This window comes from Branchiostoma lanceolatum, chromosome 7 (assembly GCF_035083965.1).
Source record: "Branchiostoma lanceolatum isolate klBraLanc5 chromosome 7, klBraLanc5.hap2, whole genome shotgun sequence".
NCBI lineage: Eukaryota > Metazoa > Chordata > Leptocardii > Amphioxiformes > Branchiostomatidae > Branchiostoma > Branchiostoma lanceolatum.
The window spans coordinates 10,135,310-10,155,539 of NC_089728.1; the positions used below are offsets into that span (position 1 = coordinate 10,135,310).

Consider the following 20,230-nt stretch of genomic DNA (forward strand, 5'->3'; position numbering starts at 1 on the left):
GTATTGAGATTTCATTCGTAACAGATTTAGGGATTGAAATCTGGCGGAAATAGTTTCAGCCAGTAGCAGATTTATCACGTGACTAAGACAACACCACTAATCATGTAGGGTGGCTTCGAAAAATACTTTATTGACAATTGCATTTCAATTGTTTATTAATCAGCCATTTTATGAAAGAAACAACTAAGATTTGACAAAATCTACAGAATGATAGTTGATATTATTTATATGACTCCAAACTTAGAGGTCATTGTGATAGGTCTACCCTCTAAGCTAAGTAGAATCGTCTGAAAACTTTTTTTCGCGGGAAAAAGTGAATTCCAGGGAAAAGGCTCGGAGGAGGTCTGGCTGTCACCTCGGCACATGATCTTCTGCGGAAAGACGAAGAGTCGCGGATGAACGGACGTTTCCCTGCATCGTAAGAAGATTTACAAGAAGAGTGGGTGAACGCGAGGGTGAGTTGATGTTGTTTGGTACCGTTATTTTTCTTAGAAATTTATATTTGTAAAAATGTTGCACAGGAATACCCTGCACAGGACCAAGAAGGCAGCGATTCTCCACTCGAGTTAGGACATGTCTCGGCATGCATTTTACTGAACGAAAAGTTACATCTTTCGTCGGTAACTTTACCCTGTTTTGAATGCCTTTGTTGAGCAGGAATAGCAACAACAACAAGTAATCAAAGTCAAAAGTTTAGAAGATAAATAATAATTTTTTCAGCAATTATCTTGCTGGACGTTCCAGGTCGGTCTTCTCATTTTGAAATTGAATCCTTGGTACTTGAATCAAGGCCCCTTGCTTGAATCTAAACAGAATTTGTTGTGAAGTTTGAGAACAACAGTTATTGGTGATTCTTTGTTTGTTTCTTTGAAGAAAATGTGCGTATTAAATGGCTCTTCTATCAGTTTTTCCCACGTAACAGCCTGTGCTTTGCACGATTCCTGTTGTTTTTCTGACCCCCCTCGTCCCTCGGGTGTTGTTGATATTCTCATGGCGCGAAAGTCCAGGAAGTCGCTTACTCAAAACAGATGTTGATTCACGAAATAGCGCAATCATATACGGGACCCCATTGTCCGTGAACCCCTAACTGAAGTGGACATCTGGTTTCCAGATTGATATGTGGCGAAGTTGACAAAATTATCGGGAACAGCCATCAAGTTCAAAATGTTTATAATCTGTTTGTGAATAATTTGATGATGATCAAACAGCATGTGTAGGGAAACATTTATGTGCAGCTGACGGAAGATGACATTATTGCAACTCGATCTTTCAGCTGAATCAAAGTGAGTCTTTGATATTGAAGAAAGAACTCTCTTAATGATTACATACCTGATGTCCAGGCTTATGAGACTTTTATTACACTTTGATACTAGGTTTATCAAGGAGGTTTAAAGTAAGACAAGATGGTGAGGAACACATATGGAAAGACAGCATGGGGAGGGGCTTTCCTTGATGCTCTTGGGTAAGTAACATTTTGAGTACATTCTAGTCTAAAGTGATACATAATTTTCTTTCTCATATCATGGACACTTCTCTATCCTGCTATCTTTTCAGATCTTTCTGTTACTTTGATGCAAATTTGGTGCATTGTTTCTTTCATGTCTGGCATTTGCATAGACACCTTGTAGTGTACTGGTATTTCACAAGGTCTTGTTTTTCCTATTCTCCTATTGTGTATATTTTCTTTGTCTGGAATGCCTTTCATCAAGTAAGTGTGAAATAGACCGACAGTTCCATCTGTAACTGAAACATGGTGTTTTTTTGTGTAAAAACAGCCATTGATTTGAATTTCTCTCTTCCTTGTGTAACTGCAGGAACTTGGATACAAATAAACGGCTTGGACGAGGGAAGAGCTATGCCAACACAGGAAAAGTGCTGAATGTCAGCATCAATGGGGCAAAGGTCTGGTGTAGAAGTAAAAGATTATAAGAGATTGATCTAAGAGTAAGAGAGGATAAAACAAAGACCTTTTGTAACATGCAACTTATTTACAGGTAGTCAACATTGTTTTTGCATCAGGAATGGAGTTACTGAGGTGGAGGTTCGCAGAGAAAGTCCAGATTTATCAGTTCAAACAAAGTTCAAAACTTTCCCAAAGTTTTATAAACTGACAAGCTGTTTAATGTTGATATTGCGTGTTAGTGTTACAGATATGCTGCTAGCCTGGATGCCAGACCCCCAAACTCTAACGTATCTATCGTTTGCACTATAGATATTTCAGAGTTTGGGGGTCTGACATCCAGGCTAATATGCTGCAAGTACCTTTATTTTGAAGCATAGCATTTGTATCAGAATGGTTCTAAGGTTTCATATCTTACCAAAAAGTTCTCTATGTCATGTATAATGGGCATTTTGGCTAAAATGCATTGCCATATATTCGTAATGTCTCTCAATGAAAAAATGTTCAGAGCTTGCTATGCAAAGCCCTTATCATTTCCATGCCTTCAAACCAGGTATCAGCCCGGGTCCAGGGAACCATGCCTCGTCCATATACGGTCCAGGTACAGTTCGAGCTCCTGAACCATGCGCACATCCAGCGTGTGTATGATGTCATCAATGAGAACCCCCTTCTGTATGGCCAGATCATCAATGGTGACCTCCCAGACGAGCTACTCTCCACTCTTGAAGAGGTAACATTTGCTTCCTTCTAATCAATGGAAAATTTCTCCTGGTATAGATACAGCGCCATGTGTGAGGAAAGTTTTTGTGAAGGTGCACCAAGAGATCAATGAACAATACACATGTATTTTCTTTTCTTAATTCTATCATTCTAACATTTGGCCTGTCCCCTTACAAGGTCTGTTTTAGCCATACCAATACACAGGACTTTAGGGCTTGCAATACCATTGCAAAGAGTTGCATGTTAGATTTTGTTGTTTTAAAGTTAGTAATTTGTGCCTTTCTTGTTCGACAGGCTGATATTGATCTGCTGCCCGATGACTGGGATGAGATGAGGGCAATCTGCTCATGCCCGGACCTAGCGAACCCCTGTAAACACATGGCCGCTGTGTACTACCTCATCACCTCTGAGATCGACAAGAACCCCTTCACCTTGTTTAACCTGAGAGGAGTGGATCTTATAGGCTACTTCAACATCAAGCCTTCCGACACTGACCCAGGGTATCCACTGCCACTTTCCAGGCCTAGTAAACTGGTATGTCTGTCATTAGTTGTACATGTACTTCATAATTTTCTGCTGGAAAAAGTAAACTCTTGGGAAAAGGCTAGGAGGAGGTCTAGCTGTGACCCTGACACATGATCTGCTGCTGAAAGACAAGGAGTCGCGTATGAACGGGCAAAATGAGCAAAATCATGACCATCTTTCTTGGCGGTCAAAATGTCTATGGTATACTGTAAGTCTACTTAGATCCGCGGGGCCTAAAATCCGCGGTTTCGGGCAAATGGAGAATCCGCGGTGGTTCTAAATTCGCGCTGGGCGATGAGTAGAAAAAAATAACTGAACATTGCCATCAGAAAATGTTTGGTTAATTTTTAAAAATCAAGAATGTTACGAAGGTCGCCACAAAACTGCTTCAAAATCGTCAGAAAATGCGGTCCACGCAGAAACTGTGACGGGGAATTCCCGCCTTGTGATCACGTGAAATCTTGCAGTCAACCAATCAGAGCAAAGTTTTTCTGACTCAAACCAATCAGCGCTTAGAACAGGCGGTAAACAAGAGTAAACAAAGATGGCGGCCCAGCCCGGCCCTTGCCGCTAGCGCGCTGTATTTTGAAGTAAAATCATGGCGTAAACACGACTCATCTACCCTACCTAAGCAGAATTTCCACGGGAAGAAAATTAAAGGGATAGATTCTCCACCGAATACGACCACAAATGGCGGCGAATGGCGGCAAATCACAGCGTAGGGACTCAAATGCTCGGGCGAAAATCTTTTTTTTTCTTTACGTATTTTTGCTGGCTTTCTTGAAAAACAGGTTTTTAATGAGATCAACATATGTCAAAGGCACCGATATCGATGGTTTGCAAGCATAACAATAGCAAGAAACAAAAGAGCGTGATTGTACGCCGGTAAACGGCGTCCCCACGCCCGTAACAACAATGCAAAGCCAAAATTGTGGCGTGTATCTCCATAGTTATTTTCTGATTTCTCGGTAAATTACTCTATGTGTGTAGCGGTCGGGAGTAGCGACGCCGCTCGGCCAAACTCCTGCGAATCATATGTAATATCACTTGTTAACTTGTACTGTGTAAAAGCTTGTCATGTTTTACACAATCGCGTGCATTGTTTATGTGTCGCTTTTCCCTGAAGTCGAGCTCACTCGTATATGTGGGGAGGGGGGCAAAAGTACGATAAACATATCCGCGGGGAAATTGATTCGCGGCGCAGAGGTCGCCGCGGATCCCGCGGATCTAATTATACCGCGGATCTAAGTAGACTTACAGTATTGAATTTTTGTTGTTAAGCACAAAACATGCCACTGTCAGTCCTGTTGTTTTCATACACCTCAACCTTACTACCTTCTCTGCTCTGTCTTTTGATGTTTAGACATCAGAATTGACTAACATATCCCATATTGGAGAGCCTTTTCTGTCAACTCATCCTCTAGTGTTTGCATTGACTTGGCAACTTCATGATACATATATGTTTTTTTCATTCCAGCCATCTACAGAGAAAGAAGTGAATGACAACCTCCTGCCGTGCCCCTTGCTTAAAATCCCTCCGATGTCTGACTTCATCCTGAGCTGTCTGAGGAGCAATCCTCCCTTCTCACTGGAGCTGGACTATAAGAGTGTGATGGAGGAATTTTACAGGTACTTAGAACAGCAACAGTGATACAATGATACTGCAACATGTTGGCAAGAAAAGTTGCCCTGGCAGTTAGACTGTCTGGGCAGTGATACAATATTTTTAAGCAATAGCAGTATTAATGTATTTTAAAGATATAAGTTACTATCACAGCACTCTTAACTTGATTAAAAGTTGTCAAAGTAGTATAAAAGTGTTGAGTACAAAATTATATCATGTTATAGTCAGAAAGTCTAGTTTGAAACATTGGAGTTTTGATGAATTTCTGTTTTTCTTGCAACTTCCCAGCTATGCAGCCAAGCAGGGTACAAAGGTGCTTGATGACCTGATGAATGCTGGGAAAGCAGGCTCAGCCCACTGGCTGAGTTCACTAGACCACGACGATGTACAGAACATCATGTCAGCCGCAAGATTCCGCCTGTATCTGGATGCAAAGTACAGTGAAGCATTTACTTTGTGTAAATATAGAAATGTTAATCTAATTCAATTTGAACTCCTTAATCTCATGAGAACCTGGGCTTGTGTAAAGCAGTGAACACTGAAGAACTTTGATTTATAGATAAAAATGTTTTGGACATTAATTCAATATTTCTGTTTTGATAAGTATTTGACCTCAAATGTCTATTTTTTTCCATCAGATTTGACTCAGCAAAGCTTCATATCCACAACCCAGTCTGGGACAAGAAAACTTCAATCGATGGGGAGGGGTCTGGTGGAACCCACTGGGTCACCATCACAAGTGTGTTCAAGAACCAGATGCCATACACTGCGGTAGGTGCTGCACATGTTTTGTGTATATATATCATGTAAAATGTCTGGAGAAATGCAGGAGGTAATGTTACCTTGCACCCTCAAAACAATTTTTAGAAAACCAGTGTGAAATTGCACAAGTGAAAGTGCACAAGTGAAAGTGCAGCCAAACTTAATTTGTTTTTAAGGCTCAATCGTAAACTTCAGTTGGATTGTTGGACAGTATCCTTTTGTGAGACTGACTCAGCATTCACGTAACTGCCAACCAAAAAGTTGCCACATCTTATAATGTAAGCATTATTATTGGTGTTATTTCCAGGAAGTGATGCCAGTATGGGTGGATGGAAAGGAAGAAGAGGAAACCTGGCTGAAGGTGGATCTGCAGACAGCCATGCAGCTCTTCCTGTGGCTCAGCTCTGACTTCGGCAGCCCTTCCTACAGGTTCTACTTCTACACCTGTAGGGTCGCCATGATGCTTATGAGGAATCAGGTACAACAACCTTGTTGCTTTATCGTTTTTGCAAGTTTAGCAAACCCTTTTTTCTGAGATATGTGTAGTATTAGTAGTATCTACTGTTTTGATCACACTGCGCAGAGGGTCTCTGACACTGGAAATTAGCTAGTATCAGCTAGTCTTCACACCATGTCCAGCGGGACCACGCTGATGAGGCTGCACATGTTTATGTCTTTCTTGACACAGTCTATCCAAGATGTGCCAGGTGTGAAAGCATTGTAAAAGTGTTCAAAATGCCCTTTATTGTCTTTTCTGCAGGTGTTCATCCCTGATGTGCTGCCTTTGTCTCGACGACAGCAAGACAAGATCAAGGACTTTAAAATCATCTGGAGGCCGGTGCACACTGCTGAGCTGGTGGCAGAACAGTTGGGCAATCTTACTAAGATTTACCCTGAAGGTGATATAAAATATTACTGTGGCATTTTCAACGCTGAAGTAGGCTGCAACTGTCTTAAATTGTCTGAAAGGTAGTAAGTGAAATAAACGTAATGTAAGGCAAGATGCAGGCAATGAATCATTCCATCATCAAATTATGTTCTTAGCTTAGAATAACACCTCTAATGTTCAGGTTGTCCAACTCCATTTGCCAATGTTACACAAATGAACACAACCAATGCTGTTGTATGTGTGCATTTATTTGACTGTTGACCATTGGTCCCTACAGGTCAGTATTGGTAACAAGCAAGAACATATCAGTTGAAGAAGTTGATGTTGCTACTGAAGTTCTTTATTATGTTGTTTAGATGACCCCTGTGTTGAAGTGGATGACATGCCTCTGGGTGGACGTTCTGCATCCCTCCATGTCCTGTCTGTTCTCATCACCAAATTCGTCAAGGTGAGGAAAAAACTCTGGTTTTGATTCATGTTTGTTAATTCACTTTTATTTTCATGCATCTCTGTCAGCTTTACTGCAACACGTTGACCACATTGATACATGTACTTTGTCTTTCTTATCTCCTCTTCCAGGATCTACACTTCATGCACAAGAAGTCGAAGAACAACCCTCCGCCTGAGTCACTGGCTTTCTTCTGTGGGAGTGAGTACGCCATCCAGTCCATTGCCCAGCAGAGTGTACCACGGGCCATCACCAAATACTTTGGTGTGTTTGACCTGATCAAGACTGACCTGGAAGTAGCAGTCCACATCAGTCCTCTGAAGACCAAGGGACCCAAGATCAAAACTGAAGTATGTAGTTTTTATTCTTAATATCACAGGATCTCACATCTTTACAGTTTTCTGAAGTTATGCATGGTCCATGTGTAAGACCATTTGCCATAGCAACAATGTTTGATAATTCTGATATCTTAAGTGTTGGTCGTATTGACTACAAGAAAAGTATGATACACACTTAAACATCAATCTCGCAACAACATGCCAAGTCAGATCACTTGATGAATAATGGTGTCCCTTCTCAAGAATTTTTCCTCTCTAAATCTCAGTTTCCACAGGAGCTACCACCCCCAGATCACTATGCCATGGAATTGTGGGTAAGGATGAGTGACAATGAACTAGCTCAACACAAGCCAATCAGACGCTTCCTGATGAGCAACAGTTGGGCCAAAGCTCAGGTAAGAGCGTGTTTAACAGATCTTTGTCATTTTGCATGTGGTTTTAAACCCAGAACGCATAACCTCGGTTTAACAGGTATTGTTTCAGAGAAAAGTTAAGATGTTTTGCAAAAGTAAATTGTTACCATTGGACAGTATTTTCTTCATTTTGCATGTGGATATCAAATTTGAGATTTGAGTACAAAAGAGCAAAGTTTTAAAGCAATTTCAAGATATATCTTTGTAAGTGAACAGCTATAAAAAAACATTGATCTTGACTGCTTGGTACATTTCATCTCATCCAATATCTTGTACATTACTGATACAGCCACTGATTTGTCTTTTATCACCCCAGGCCATGAAGTTCCTGGCCACCCTGCACACCTATCTCCCCCATGTAGGACGACTGCTGAAGGAAGACTCCATCGCCCTGACAGCAGCACAACTGGAAGACTTCATCTTAAACACAGTGGAGGTCTTCAACAACCTGGGAGTCAAAGTGATCCTTCCGAAGGAGCTCAAGTAAAAACTTTCAACCAGACATATCTGATCAATGGTCGTCCTTTAAAAACATATAATGCGTCAAAGTAACAATCCTACGTGGTCCCTTGAACCTGTCACTTTAGTTGCATTTCGTTGCAAGTTTTTGTTAACAGAAATCTCACAGTGTATCACCAGTGTTCTTTGTTATTACAATTGTCCAACAGGAAGATCCTGAAGCCCAAGGCTGTTGTGTATGCGGAGCTGGAAGGTTCTTCCAGGAGCCAGCAGTCCTTCTTCACCATCGGTGACTTACTAACGTACGACTGGAAGATCTCAATCGGTAAGTACCATCCAATGATCCACCATGTGCTGCAATTTTTTTTGTAGAACACTGTTATACTTTAGCCATGGTTTTAGTACATCTCCCTTGTATGAATACTGCACTACAGAATTGTTTCAACTGCAAATGTATACACAGCAAACATCTCCCATTATCTCCTACCGCAAAATAAAACTGTCGCAAATGTTAATGAATGTACAGTAACATGTTCCAATGATGGTTTTTACACTTGTCAGAGATGGAGAAGTCAAAATCTATGTGTGTCTTGTTAAAAACGTTGAAACATGTAGAAATGTTGTAGACACAGTTTAACAGTATGAAGATGTTAAGATCTGTTTTCTGTTCTGGTATATTGCAGGGGATGAGTACATCTCTGTCCATGAGTTCCAGAGGCTGCTACAAAGTGGGGAGGGGCTGGTCAGGTTCAGGGACAAGTACATCTCTCTCAAGCCTGAAGAGATGACGGCTATTCTCAACAAGGTCAAAAAGAAGCCACCCCAGCCTTCCCCCCTGGACCTACTGAAGGTAATGGCTTGGGTACAGACCATGATAAGCCATTAATTGTTGGATGTCAATACTAGCTGTTAGAGCTACAAAGTCATGACCAGGAACTTTTTAAAGTTCAGACACAGTAAAGTACAATGTCTGTTCATGTCAGAAAAGGGAAAGAGTATTTTCACATATTTGATTTTTTTTGGGGGTCTTTTGAAAAATAGATATCAGGAACTTTTAGTAACCAGTCAGTGCTGGAGTACAGACATTGTCAATACTACATGGAACTCCTCCTCATCAAAGTTCATGCTCTCATTATATTCATTTCAAGGTTTCTTTGCAAAAGGGTCATACTGTATTTTTCAACCATGTACAAACTTTGAAATATAAGTGTTTTGTCCAACACATAGGAGTCCCTGTTAAAAGATAGCATGTTCCACCTGTCTGCCAGTCTGAACTCTATGGTAGAGTCTGTGAAGAGGGTGGATGAACATCCCATACCTCACAACCTGGTGGCAACACTCCGGCCGTACCAGGTCTCAGGATACAGGTGGCTCGTGTCCAACGTACAGCATGGCTTTGGGGTAAGTTTTCTCCAAACAGCACTGCCTGGTACTCTGCATTCTAAATTAGGTGTTGCAGACATCACCTAGACATAGAGATATTTATCTAGACAAACCCGTGCTGCAATACTGTGAATGCAGAAATCTTCTTGGTTTTATGTTCATGGTTTTCACGGTGAACACTTTACTGCGAACTTAAAACCACCTGGAAAAGCTGTTCCATTGTGTGACTGTAGCGCTACTATTGTTTCAAACGCGAACTCAAAACAACTGCGAACACTCCATTTTCTTCCTACCACGAAATTAAATTCCTTTGGTTACTTTTACTTAATGAAAAATACTTTCATCAGACCATGACTATGCCAATCCTTTGTTTCAACTCTCTTTATCTCTCAAACTTAAACTTTGACTATTTCCAGGTGATCCTAGCAGACGACATGGGTCTGGGGAAGACTATCCAGTCCATTGCCGCCATGCTCCACCTGAAGAACACGGGTGCCCTGAAGGAGCCTGTACTACTGGTGGTCCCCACGAGTGTCATGAGTAACTGGGAGAGGGAGATCCAGCGATTCGCACCGTCTCTCACTGTCTCCAGGTTGGTTAACCTTCTTCCTGCTGCCTAACTCTGTAAGCAATAAAGAATGTGTAGCCAATTGGCTACTTCAGTGTGCCAAGGCTTAATTGCCAAGTATTACAAAATATCTTGAAAGGCACAGATGCTGTATATATTTTGCTGCTTTAATCTTGAAAAGAAACCTGAAAAAAAAATGATTATGACCTTAACATCAAACGGTACTATTGTTATTGGCGCAGATTAATCTGTTACCATTGTCAGTTGCAGTCACTGTAGAGGTAAGTGAGAACATTACTGACCAATGCTGTTGTGTAAAATTAAGATGCAATTTTTCTACTGGTATTATTATCAATGCACTCAACTGTGTGTCAGTTACATCTGTTATCAAGAGAGACCAGGCCATTATGAAAGTTGTCCTAAGTACAGTTGAACAATGTTGTAGACTCCAACTCCTTCCCTTGAACACAGGTACTACGGTGCAGGTAGGATGCTCCCCAGTAGCCAATGTCACGGGAAGTCGGATGACCTGGCGCTGCAGGAGTATGAGAATCAAGCGGACACGCCTAACGGCGCGGGGAAGCGACCGTCTGCAGGGGACGGGCCGAAGAAGAAGCGTGCGCGTCTGTCGTGGGACATTCCGCACACTGACATCATCATCACCACGTACCACATCGTTAGGATCGACGTTGATTCTCTGGCAAAGATTCAATACAGTAGGTTTTGTTGTTTTGTTTGTGGATATCTGATTACACAAATTATACATGAATGGTTGCAACATAGACAAAGCAGTATGGTCAGTATTCAATACTGTGAGCAAGGCAGTGTGAATTGTATTCAGCACCAAGGACAGGGTAAGAGTAAATGGTAGAAAGGGACTGTGAAGGTATTCAGCACCAAGGACAGAGGAATAAAGTAATTGTGAATTGTATTGAACACAAATTTAATAACACAAATTCAATAAGTAAGACAGTGTGAGGGTATTCAGCATCAAGGACAAGGAGTGTAAATGGTATTTAACACATTAAGTAAGGTTATGTGAACGGTATTCAGCACCAAGGACAAGGTAAGTGTGGGTGGTAGTAAACAATGAGTAAGACAGTGAAGGTGTTCAGCACCAAGGACAGGGTTATAGTGAATAGTAGTAAGCAATGAGTAAGATAGTGTGAAGGTATTCAGCACCAAGGACAGAGTAAGTGTGGATGGTAGTCAGTCTTGGAAAGAGGTCATTGTGAATGGTGTTCATCACTTGTTCCAAAACTGATGGTTCTTTTAGCGCAACAGACAGGTAGACAATACCAGTATTAAAGACACACTAAATGATGGCAGTGTGGACTTAGTAGTATGACGGCAATGTTGACAGACTTTGACAACTTTCTAATGTGCATTGTCTTTCTGTAGGTATGGTTTTGATTGATGAAGCTCAGTACATCAAGAACTGCAAGTCACAGACAGCAAAGGTAAGGATCAGAGTTTAGTTTCTATTGTATACTTGTCAACTACAAAGTTATATGAAACATGACTTTTAATGCTGAGAAATGGGCTTTTAGAAGTACAGTTACATGTACCACGATTGAGACTCATAAAGCAACATGTAGACTGGTTCATTAGATTTTAGTCAGTTTCTTTCCATTCCTCCCCCTCACTAGGCAATGAAGCGGATGAAGACTAAGATGCATGTTGCCCTGTCTGGAACTCCTGTGGAGAACAACCTGTCCGAGCTGTGGTCTGTGTTCGACTTCACCTTCCCTAAGTACCTGGGAACCAACAAGGACTTCACACACACGTATGCCAAGCCTATTGAGGTAGGCACAAACCTAGTTTTTTCAACTACTTCTATTCTAACCCTGTGGTCAGGTCCTGATGCACTTGACACTCTTGTTTGACTATATGGTTGCATTCAAAGAGAAAATCCTGCAATTTGCAACAGGCAGTCTTTTGCTTTTTGAGTATCTTGACACCCTCCCCAATTGTGACTGCATCCAAAGATTGATGCGTTCCATCTTGTTTGCCACTCTTAAAATTTATCACAAGAAATTGGCATTAACCCTGCCATGTCGATTGGGCATAAAGCAACAAAAGTGTGTATCGTAGACAAAAATCCTTGTTAGATTGCTTTTGAAATCATGCTCTCACTTGTTTCCAGCTGAACCGTGACCCTGATCGTGTGGAGGCGCTCCGTGCTATAACCAGGCCCTTCCTCTTACGTCGGTTGAAGACAGACAGATCTATCATCAAGGACTTACCCGACAAGATCACAACGCCCAAGTACAACTCTCTGACTGCTGAACAAGCTGCCTTGTATGAGGTAGTGCTCAGATTTTTTTTACTGGTCTCTTTTTTTGTATGAAGTAATATATGGTCACAACCAACAGGCTCTCCTTGAAGTTTGGTAGCCTAAGTAAAGGCTGTGGCTTCTACATTATCATTTGATATGATGTGAAGATCTACAAAACGGAAAATAAACAGTAGATGTTTGTGCCAATCCTAAAACTTATACTGACCAGTTTTCAAGCTGCAGGGAAGGCATCTTTTGAAAATAATTGTTTGGCCTGTCCTGGCTCTGGGAGCGGACAATTAGTTTCATAATTTGCATTTCCCACCCTTTTTCGCTGTATTGTAGAATGTGGTTCAGAACATGGTCAAGAAGCTGGCAGAGGCCAAGGCGAAGAAGGAGAGGACAGGAGTGATCTTCCAGACCATGACATTCCTCAAGCAGATCTGCAACCACCCTGCAAACTTCACCAAGAACAGCAACAGGGACATCCAGGCATCTGGCAAGGTAAAGATCAGCCATGTCTTTGACTCAGACTCAGGGTATTTAAGGATTTCATGTTTGTTGAATGTGAAAAGGTCCCTAAATTTCCTATAGCCCCTGTATTGAACTATAGGAAACATCAACAAGCATTGGCTGTATTTATTGATCGCTTAAAGAGACTCGAGCACATTTTTCAACTGAAAATCTACCACATCACATTGAACGGGCTCTGGGACCTGCGAACATGAGCCGATCTCTAAAAATTATGTAATAATTAAGAGGACACCAGGCATATTACTGCTGTCATTTAGAGCTTGCAGACTTGTTGGCCGATCTATTTTCCTGCTGTGTGACAGGCACTCACAACAACCCTAGTGGAGTGTTGCTATAGTTGTCCTCCTTTTACAAAGGAACAAATGTAATACAAGGCAGAAATTGAAGGTTCATCATTATGTTGAAGACTCAGTTCATAATGACCTACCATAGAGGTTGGCATACTAAACGTAACCCCTAAAAGATTCTTCATTGCCCTCCTGACCTGTTCTGATCCTGTAATGCCCCTGATGTCCACTGATGTTCACTCCAGATGAAGGTACTGATGGATCTGCTCCAGCCCATCCTGCAGCAGGGGGAGAAGGTGCTCATCTTCTCCCAGTACGTACAGATGATCAAACTCATGGCACAGATGGTGGAGGGACACTTCAAGGTCAAGCCACTCATCTTCGAGGTGCGGACTGTCTTGCTGTTTTTTGAAACACTTAAAGCTTAACTGTTCCTTGAAATGAAGAAGCAGTGATAGTGGCTCAGTTGTATGTTTCTCCATTTTCAATCTTACCTTCTTACTAATTCTCTTCTCCTGTCAAATGTTTTGTTCCAATGCTGTACCGGCCTTTCAATGAGTTCTTGAGACCACATTTTCTGCTACCATGTTGCAGTTGTAGCCATTTTGAGTTTTTTTGTGTGAAATGTTTGCATTTTCAAAAAAATCTAACAGCCCTGAAATGCATCTTTGACCTTGCTGAATTTGTGTACCCTAATACAAAACATGTAACCACAGGATGTACATTGTTGTGCAATCTCAAAACTATTCCAATACAGCTATGTGCTCTTCATTAATGTGTTTTGAATATTGGCCAATCACAGGGAAGCATGTCCCAGCACCAGAGGGATGAGGCCACCACTGCCTTCCAGACCCAGCCACACAGGCAGATCATGATCGTGTCTCTGCAGGCAGGAGGGGTCGGGTAAGTTCTGTCAGAACTCTGTCTCATGTCTGGTGGAGTCTAAGACGTCTTAGAACACCCAGCCTCACAAGGACTTGGAACGTCTGATTCTTACCTCTGCTGAGAAAGTTATTTTTTAAAAGGGTGTTTCTTAGTTTGTTGTTGAGCATGTGGATATGTAGAAAAAAGGTGATTTTATTGTACATACACTGGAAGTTGCTTGTGTACATGTATGTTTCTGTATACCATTCCCACTGTGCAAAATCAGTCTGTTTTGATTAGGAGAATACTAGATGAATACTAGAAAAAAATGACTCATAATTTCTCTATTTATGTATGATACATATTTCAAAGATAGGAACAAATGATTTAAAAACAAATTTGAATGTGTGAGTGATTGGATTCCAAACCACTTAACAGGTTGAACCTGACAGCTGCCAATCATGTCATCCACTATGACCTGTGGTTCAACCCTGCCAAGGAGAACCAAGCAACCGACCGCGCCTTCCGCATCGGACAGACCAAGACCGTGTTCGTCTATCGCTTCATCTCAGGTCAGACATTGTTTAAGTTTGATGGACAGATACAGAATAACGAAGATAGAAAATATCTCCACAAAGTTCTACAGGGTGAAAGTGTAGACATGACTTGGATGTTAAACTCAAGGGAAATATATTTCTGCTGCTACAATGTCCTTTTCATGGATATAAGGTCTCTTCACACAGATTTGCTCAAGGTCAGGATCATGTAGGTTTTTAGGAAAGAAGCCAATTTGTTATGCTTGAAAAGCTTGGAAAATTCTGATTGAATGGTCTGAATGCAGTTTTTATCAGGAATCGTTTGGAAGTCATATCCAAGTCTATATTTTCTCTTTATGTTTGATCCAACTAGATCCGTAATTTTTGCACTATGATGAATCTAGCCTTGAGGGTAGTATTTTGTATTGTATTTCATTCTGTATTCTTATTGCTACTGTTTTCTGATGTCTTGCATCATAGATGGCAATATCAGAACCCAGATTTGAGGCTATGGAGGCTTACTTTTTTCTCTTCCAACTTCAAGCCATTTCCTTTTGCTTACTTTTTTGGCACCCCTACTCTCCTAATTAGCCTCCGTTGCAGGCTCTGACGCGGCTTTTTTGGGGGGCAAAATAATATGTTTTGCAGCCAGCCCGTAACCATCAGCTAACCCTGTAACTAATAGCCGCCTAGAGGCTATTAGTTACAGGGTTGGCTGATGGTTACGGGCTGGCTGCAAAACATATTATTTTGCCCCCCCAAAAAGCCGCGTCAGAGCCTGCAACGGAGGCTACTCCTAATGGTGTTTGATGACAATTAAAGCAGAGTTCTGTGAACTGTACCTTGTTACCTCCATGAAAAATAGAAATATAGTTTTGGTCCAGTTCTGTGTTGTGTGTCTGGCGCAATAGCTGAGGTACCTCTGGTTGGATTGTGATGGTATTTGGTATGTTGATGGTCAAGGTTGATTTTGGGTCTCCTGGTGGCTAACCTTGGTACTGCAGCATAATTCTTATGTTAAATCTTTGGTCCTGGCCATGCTGTGGCCTTGTTGTTTACTGTATCTTTTGTTGTCCTGACAGAGAACACATTTGAAGAGAAGATAGATGCGATGCTGGAGAAGAAGAAGGACCTGTCTGACCTGTCAGTGCAGGCAGGGGAGACATGGATAGGCAACCTGAACGATGACGAGATCAAGCAGCTCTTTACCAGGGGGTAGGGGGGGGGGACATGTAAACACTGGTATCACCATGCAAACATTGTGGTACCACCAGGGAGTAGGGGAAACATGACGGATGGAAACACTGTTATGTGAAGGAGAATAGAGGTGAAAAGATTTTAGTAGATAGGATGAAGATGTTGCACTGTTAGGTAGATATGTCTTCTATTTGTATCTTATGAAGAGTTAGACACATAACAGGTACTTGATATTGCTAAGGGATTCACATTCGCACAACGAGAGTGTCTACCTGTCAGTTAACCTTTAATGGGAGGTAGATGTGGGAAAAAAAGAAGTAAATAAACATAGTAATACAAGCTTCATTTGGATTTTTAGCCTATCATTTCATTACCAATACGAAGTGATCAATTGTCAAGCTATAAAAAAGATTATGTTGGTATGTCTTCTATTTGTATCTTATGAAGAGTTAGGCACATCACATGAACTTATTATTGCTAAGAGTACAATGGCCATTTGTACAATGACAATGCCAACAGTTTGTTATTAAGTAATGTAATGTGACTGGTTAACACCAATTAACATCATAAAGAGATAACTATATTTTTACACCTATGATAGTCATTTCTGTGCATTCTTGGTACTAGAGAAACTTGGACACATTTTTGAGAACGGATAGTTGTTTTGTGACAGTCATACTTATGTTTTTAGTAAAACTTTGTTAAAGCTTATGCTTTTGTTTCTTTCTTCTGCAATCAGACGTGTCTTTTACAAACCCTGTAAGACATGTTATCAGATGATAGACATCTTCATTGATGGCTAGCACACACATGCTTTCTTGTTCCCTTCTTTTGCTTTGATGTTTAAACAGTTTAATCACTTATTCGGGTTTGCCAGCTGCTTCCCCGCCTTTAGACATTATGAAAAAAAAATCATAAATAGAGGATTTAATTCTATCCACATCGTTCTATTCATAGTATTTATTGTTCTTGCAAAATGCCTTAAGTATACAATAGTCTGAAGTTAGATTTTGTTTGTTTTATTCAGATCTCCACTAGTGTTACATTGAGAAACACTATTCTACCTGGAGTCCACTTTAGACTATTAGCCATGAGATTAGTAGACTGTTTCTCAATCTAATGGGGAAATGACGACCTCCAGCTCGCATACCCATTAGTAAGGACACTGTATTTGTATAGTTTGTGGGTAAAATCCACCAAGCGATAAGGTTTGATAGCAACACAACACTTAATTTAAAGTTTATTTACAAAACATCAGACATGCTAAAGGACAAAACAAAGTGATGGTGGACTCAGGTTATATACAATGTGTATCCTCTCCGCCACTTTTACAGCATGGGAAATAGAATATTTAAGTCAATTAAACATTTAAATCTAAATATTTGGATAAGACAAAAACACAGTTAAAGCGGAAATCAATGCATACGTCCAAAGGGAAAAAGGGATATGTGTAATTAAAACTAGAAACGTTTAGTAGTCGCAATGTGTTTCTGTGCTTCGAACATAATTTTACATAACATCATAAACATTCCACTTCTTCAGCACTGCGTGTTAGCATACTTATGCCCGCAAGGTGGCGCGCGTAGACTGGTCCCGCAAATCGGTCGAAGATGTGGTTTGTGACGTTGTGACAGGGCATTTCTTCTCATCCTCCCCAAGTCGTGTTTGCAACGTTTGGCGCTATTCGCAAATGCGCATACAGATACCGAAACGTGTTAACTCTGGTGTAATTTAGTAGAGTGCCGTTTGAAAACACACCCTCTTCAGAGACCGTGAATAACGTGGCCCTCTACCCAAGAGCCATCCAAATCGATTTACACAGCGGGGAGCTCGCGTTTGGTAGTGCACGTAGACAACGTGGGCCGTGCGGAGACTACGTGACCTGAATAGGAGCATTGACGATGAAAACCTTGGCATACGTGCACCGGAAAATGTCGATCACTGACTGCAAGATACACTTCCAACTTGTAGGGAAATTAAGTATCACTATCTACGCCTGGGACATCCATGTATATCATCGGTCCTTGTACAAAAACATAGTGGTGCATCTTTGAAAAAAAAGACACCAACGGTCTCCCTAATCACTAACGAAACATGCAGCAAGTAAAGTTTTCGTGTCTACAGAAACCACCTGTTCCAAGGTGGGCGTGACAGGTGGAGACCACAGTCCAATGTGGCTCTGCCGTATCTGGACTCCAGCCAATGTTTATATTGAACGATGACCCTGGGGATGGTATCTGACAGAACCGTTTCCTTTTGTACGCTGGCGCATCCTTGATCTTGTTATGTAACCACGCTTATTGACATCCTTTGACTGGAATGTGGGTCTGGCTCCTTTATTTCCTCCTGACGGTATCTAGATTTTTTTACAAGTTCTGCGCGGCTGACTTTAGTGTCTTTGCCTGGAGTCTGCTCTGTGGTTGATGTAGACTTTTCCGTTCAGAATCAATACTTTTTGTCATGTCTCCTTTCTAGAACAATATGTACCATTCGTGGCGATCTAAGTTGTATGACTTTTGAAGTCGGATTTTTAGGCCAAATCCTCAAAGTTTGCTTTCATTGCTATTAGAAATTGTATCCCATCTTTTCATCTGTACATGGGACAGACGAGGTCGTGTAACTATTTTTCCCTTTTATTGCTCTACATTCTTTCCACCAGGTTAGATTTGTCTTTTTTTAGCATAGTGTGCACGGTGTTTTAAGTAATGGCCACTATCGGCATTCGCCGCCTGCTTCGGTGACCCCTGACCAACACTAAGCCCGACGTGCCACGGTAGGCATAACTCTGCGGTCACACACTTACTACTTCTAAGTACACATACTTACTTCTGCGTACACAGGAAATGTTATTTCCTGCCGGAGCGCGCCTTTTAAACTTATCTCACTCTCTGATTTTGCTGACATCCATTGCAAAAAAGGCTTTGCTGAGTCATGGGGCGCGACTGTTTGGCATAACTCGGCGGTCACACACTTACTACTTCTAAGTACAGAGGAAATAGCATTTCCTAGCGGAGATCGCCTTTCTGATTTTGCTGACATCCATTGCATAAAAACTTACCTGGGGCGAGACTTGTGTTCTGATTTACACAGAAGTAACTCCTCGGAATCCGATGGAAGTGGTTTTCAGAAGGAAACGTAGGTTTTACACTTATCACTGATAACACAGAATACGGCATCCTCACATACCATGCATAGCCAATGAACTCTAGATTCAGCAGATTTAATGAATGAAGACCTTTATTGTACATTCGTGCCCCGAGGGGCTACATACAGGTCGTTTAGATAGACCTAACTAACATGTAAGTGACATATACAGTGAAATATATACAGTACATAGTTTAAACATACATGGTAGACGAAAGTGATAATCTAAGCTAATCCAGTAAAGTCAACTTCTTCTCGCTTCTTTGTACATGTGTAGATGTATGAACAGATCAATACATCAGTGTATCGTTGAAATGGTTTTGATTCTGCCGTGCCCCTGCCACTGTTCCTTCGTAGCCGATATGTCAGTCGCCGGTAGAGTCAACGTCCGTGAGCACAGATTTCAACAGACCGGGACGCCGCAAAAATAACAATTTACTTCTAGCCACACCTTGCAGAAATGTATATTGTGCTGAATTTCGTATTTAAAAATCCTGCTACATAGAGGTTTAGTGGTTTCATAATTCCTTTGTTATCTTCTTGTTAAAGCAGAAACATTAGTGATAATCTTTCGTCAAAGATCACGAGGTTTTGGGCGAATCCTACTTATCTGGCTATTCACACGCACATTCACCCATGCGGGGTTCCCTTCAGCTCTCTCTCGCAAAGTCCCAGGCTTGAGTGCCAAAATGTTTTTCACACGCCACGCGCACATTGTGGGATAACGGTTGAGCGTTATATATTCTATTTTTTGTAATCTAATGCTAAAAGGAAAATTGGTGCACAACTGTATTTCAGGAACAAAAATTGACTGGAATATTTCATATCAGTTGTTGGTAATTACATAAATTGTGTACATCGGACTTTTATGCCATGATGCCAGTTGCAGGTGATTCAAACAATATCAAAATTTTCTTTGATTGTAAAAGTGACATATGCCAGAGGCACGTAAGTAGACTTACATAATGTAGGTTGGAAATGTCATGAGATCTCACATGTATGGAAATTTTCATTTTTGTTAATTATCCTGTAGAGTCTCCATTAACACTTCATAAACGACCATCAAGTTCGTTGTCCTGTGTGATAGAAATTCAATCTGACCAACAATTATGCGCCTGTTCAGATGCACATTTGCCTTCGCCCCTAAAGATGCCAGAATAATGTACCAATCATCTCAGGACAACTCCCTGTACGATGTACGGGTAGAAAGAGGAAACTTAACAGTTTAGCCCTGAGCCGCCATTACGGTACAGCCAGTGCAAAATCACTTAATGTGGAAACTAGCGCCGGGGGAGGCGAAATAAAAGCTTTTCATCGCTACCATGACAGTCATATTGGAGGTGAAATAAGAATACATACAT

At 41.2% G+C, this 20,230-nt stretch overlaps 1 protein-coding gene across 2 annotated transcripts; it reads left to right on the forward strand.

The window, feature by feature from the left end:
• The first annotated feature begins 302 nt into the window (after positions 1 to 302).
• Positions 303 to 16,436, forward strand: LOC136439145 (uncharacterized). 2 transcript variants are annotated; one of them, XM_066434351.1, is made up of 27 exons: positions 303 to 455; positions 1,374 to 1,462; positions 1,815 to 1,902; positions 2,454 to 2,630; positions 2,915 to 3,154; positions 4,623 to 4,774; positions 5,058 to 5,204; positions 5,408 to 5,540; positions 5,839 to 6,009; positions 6,292 to 6,430; positions 6,777 to 6,868; positions 7,000 to 7,218; positions 7,473 to 7,601; positions 7,936 to 8,102; positions 8,288 to 8,403; positions 8,762 to 8,928; positions 9,306 to 9,479; positions 9,878 to 10,053; positions 10,501 to 10,745; positions 11,431 to 11,489; positions 11,679 to 11,834; positions 12,176 to 12,337; positions 12,653 to 12,811; positions 13,374 to 13,514; positions 13,931 to 14,031; positions 14,431 to 14,564; positions 15,611 to 16,436. In XM_066434351.1, the coding sequence occupies exons 2-27, from the start codon at positions 1,404 to 1,406 to the stop codon at positions 15,745 to 15,747; spliced, it is 3,840 nt and encodes a 1,279-aa protein (XP_066290448.1). In that variant the 5' UTR covers positions 303 to 455; positions 1,374 to 1,403; the 3' UTR covers positions 15,748 to 16,436. The 2 variants fall into 2 exon arrangements, with proteins under 2 accessions (XP_066290448.1, XP_066290449.1); XM_066434352.1 differs by having other exon boundaries at positions 1,384 to 1,462.
• The last annotated feature ends 3,794 nt before the right edge of the window (positions 16,437 to 20,230 follow it).

Coding starts and splice junctions, on each gene's coding strand:
- LOC136439145 (XM_066434351.1), top strand. CDS start 1,404: ATGGTGAGGAACACATATGGAAAGACAGCATGGGGAGGGGCTTTCCTT. Junction 4,775..5,057: donor GTGATGGAGGAATTTTACAG/GTACTTAGAACA, acceptor GCAACTTCCCAG/CTATGCAGCCAAGCAGGGTA. Junction 6,869..6,999: donor TCATCACCAAATTCGTCAAG/GTGAGGAAAAAA, acceptor CTCCTCTTCCAG/GATCTACACTTCATGCACAA.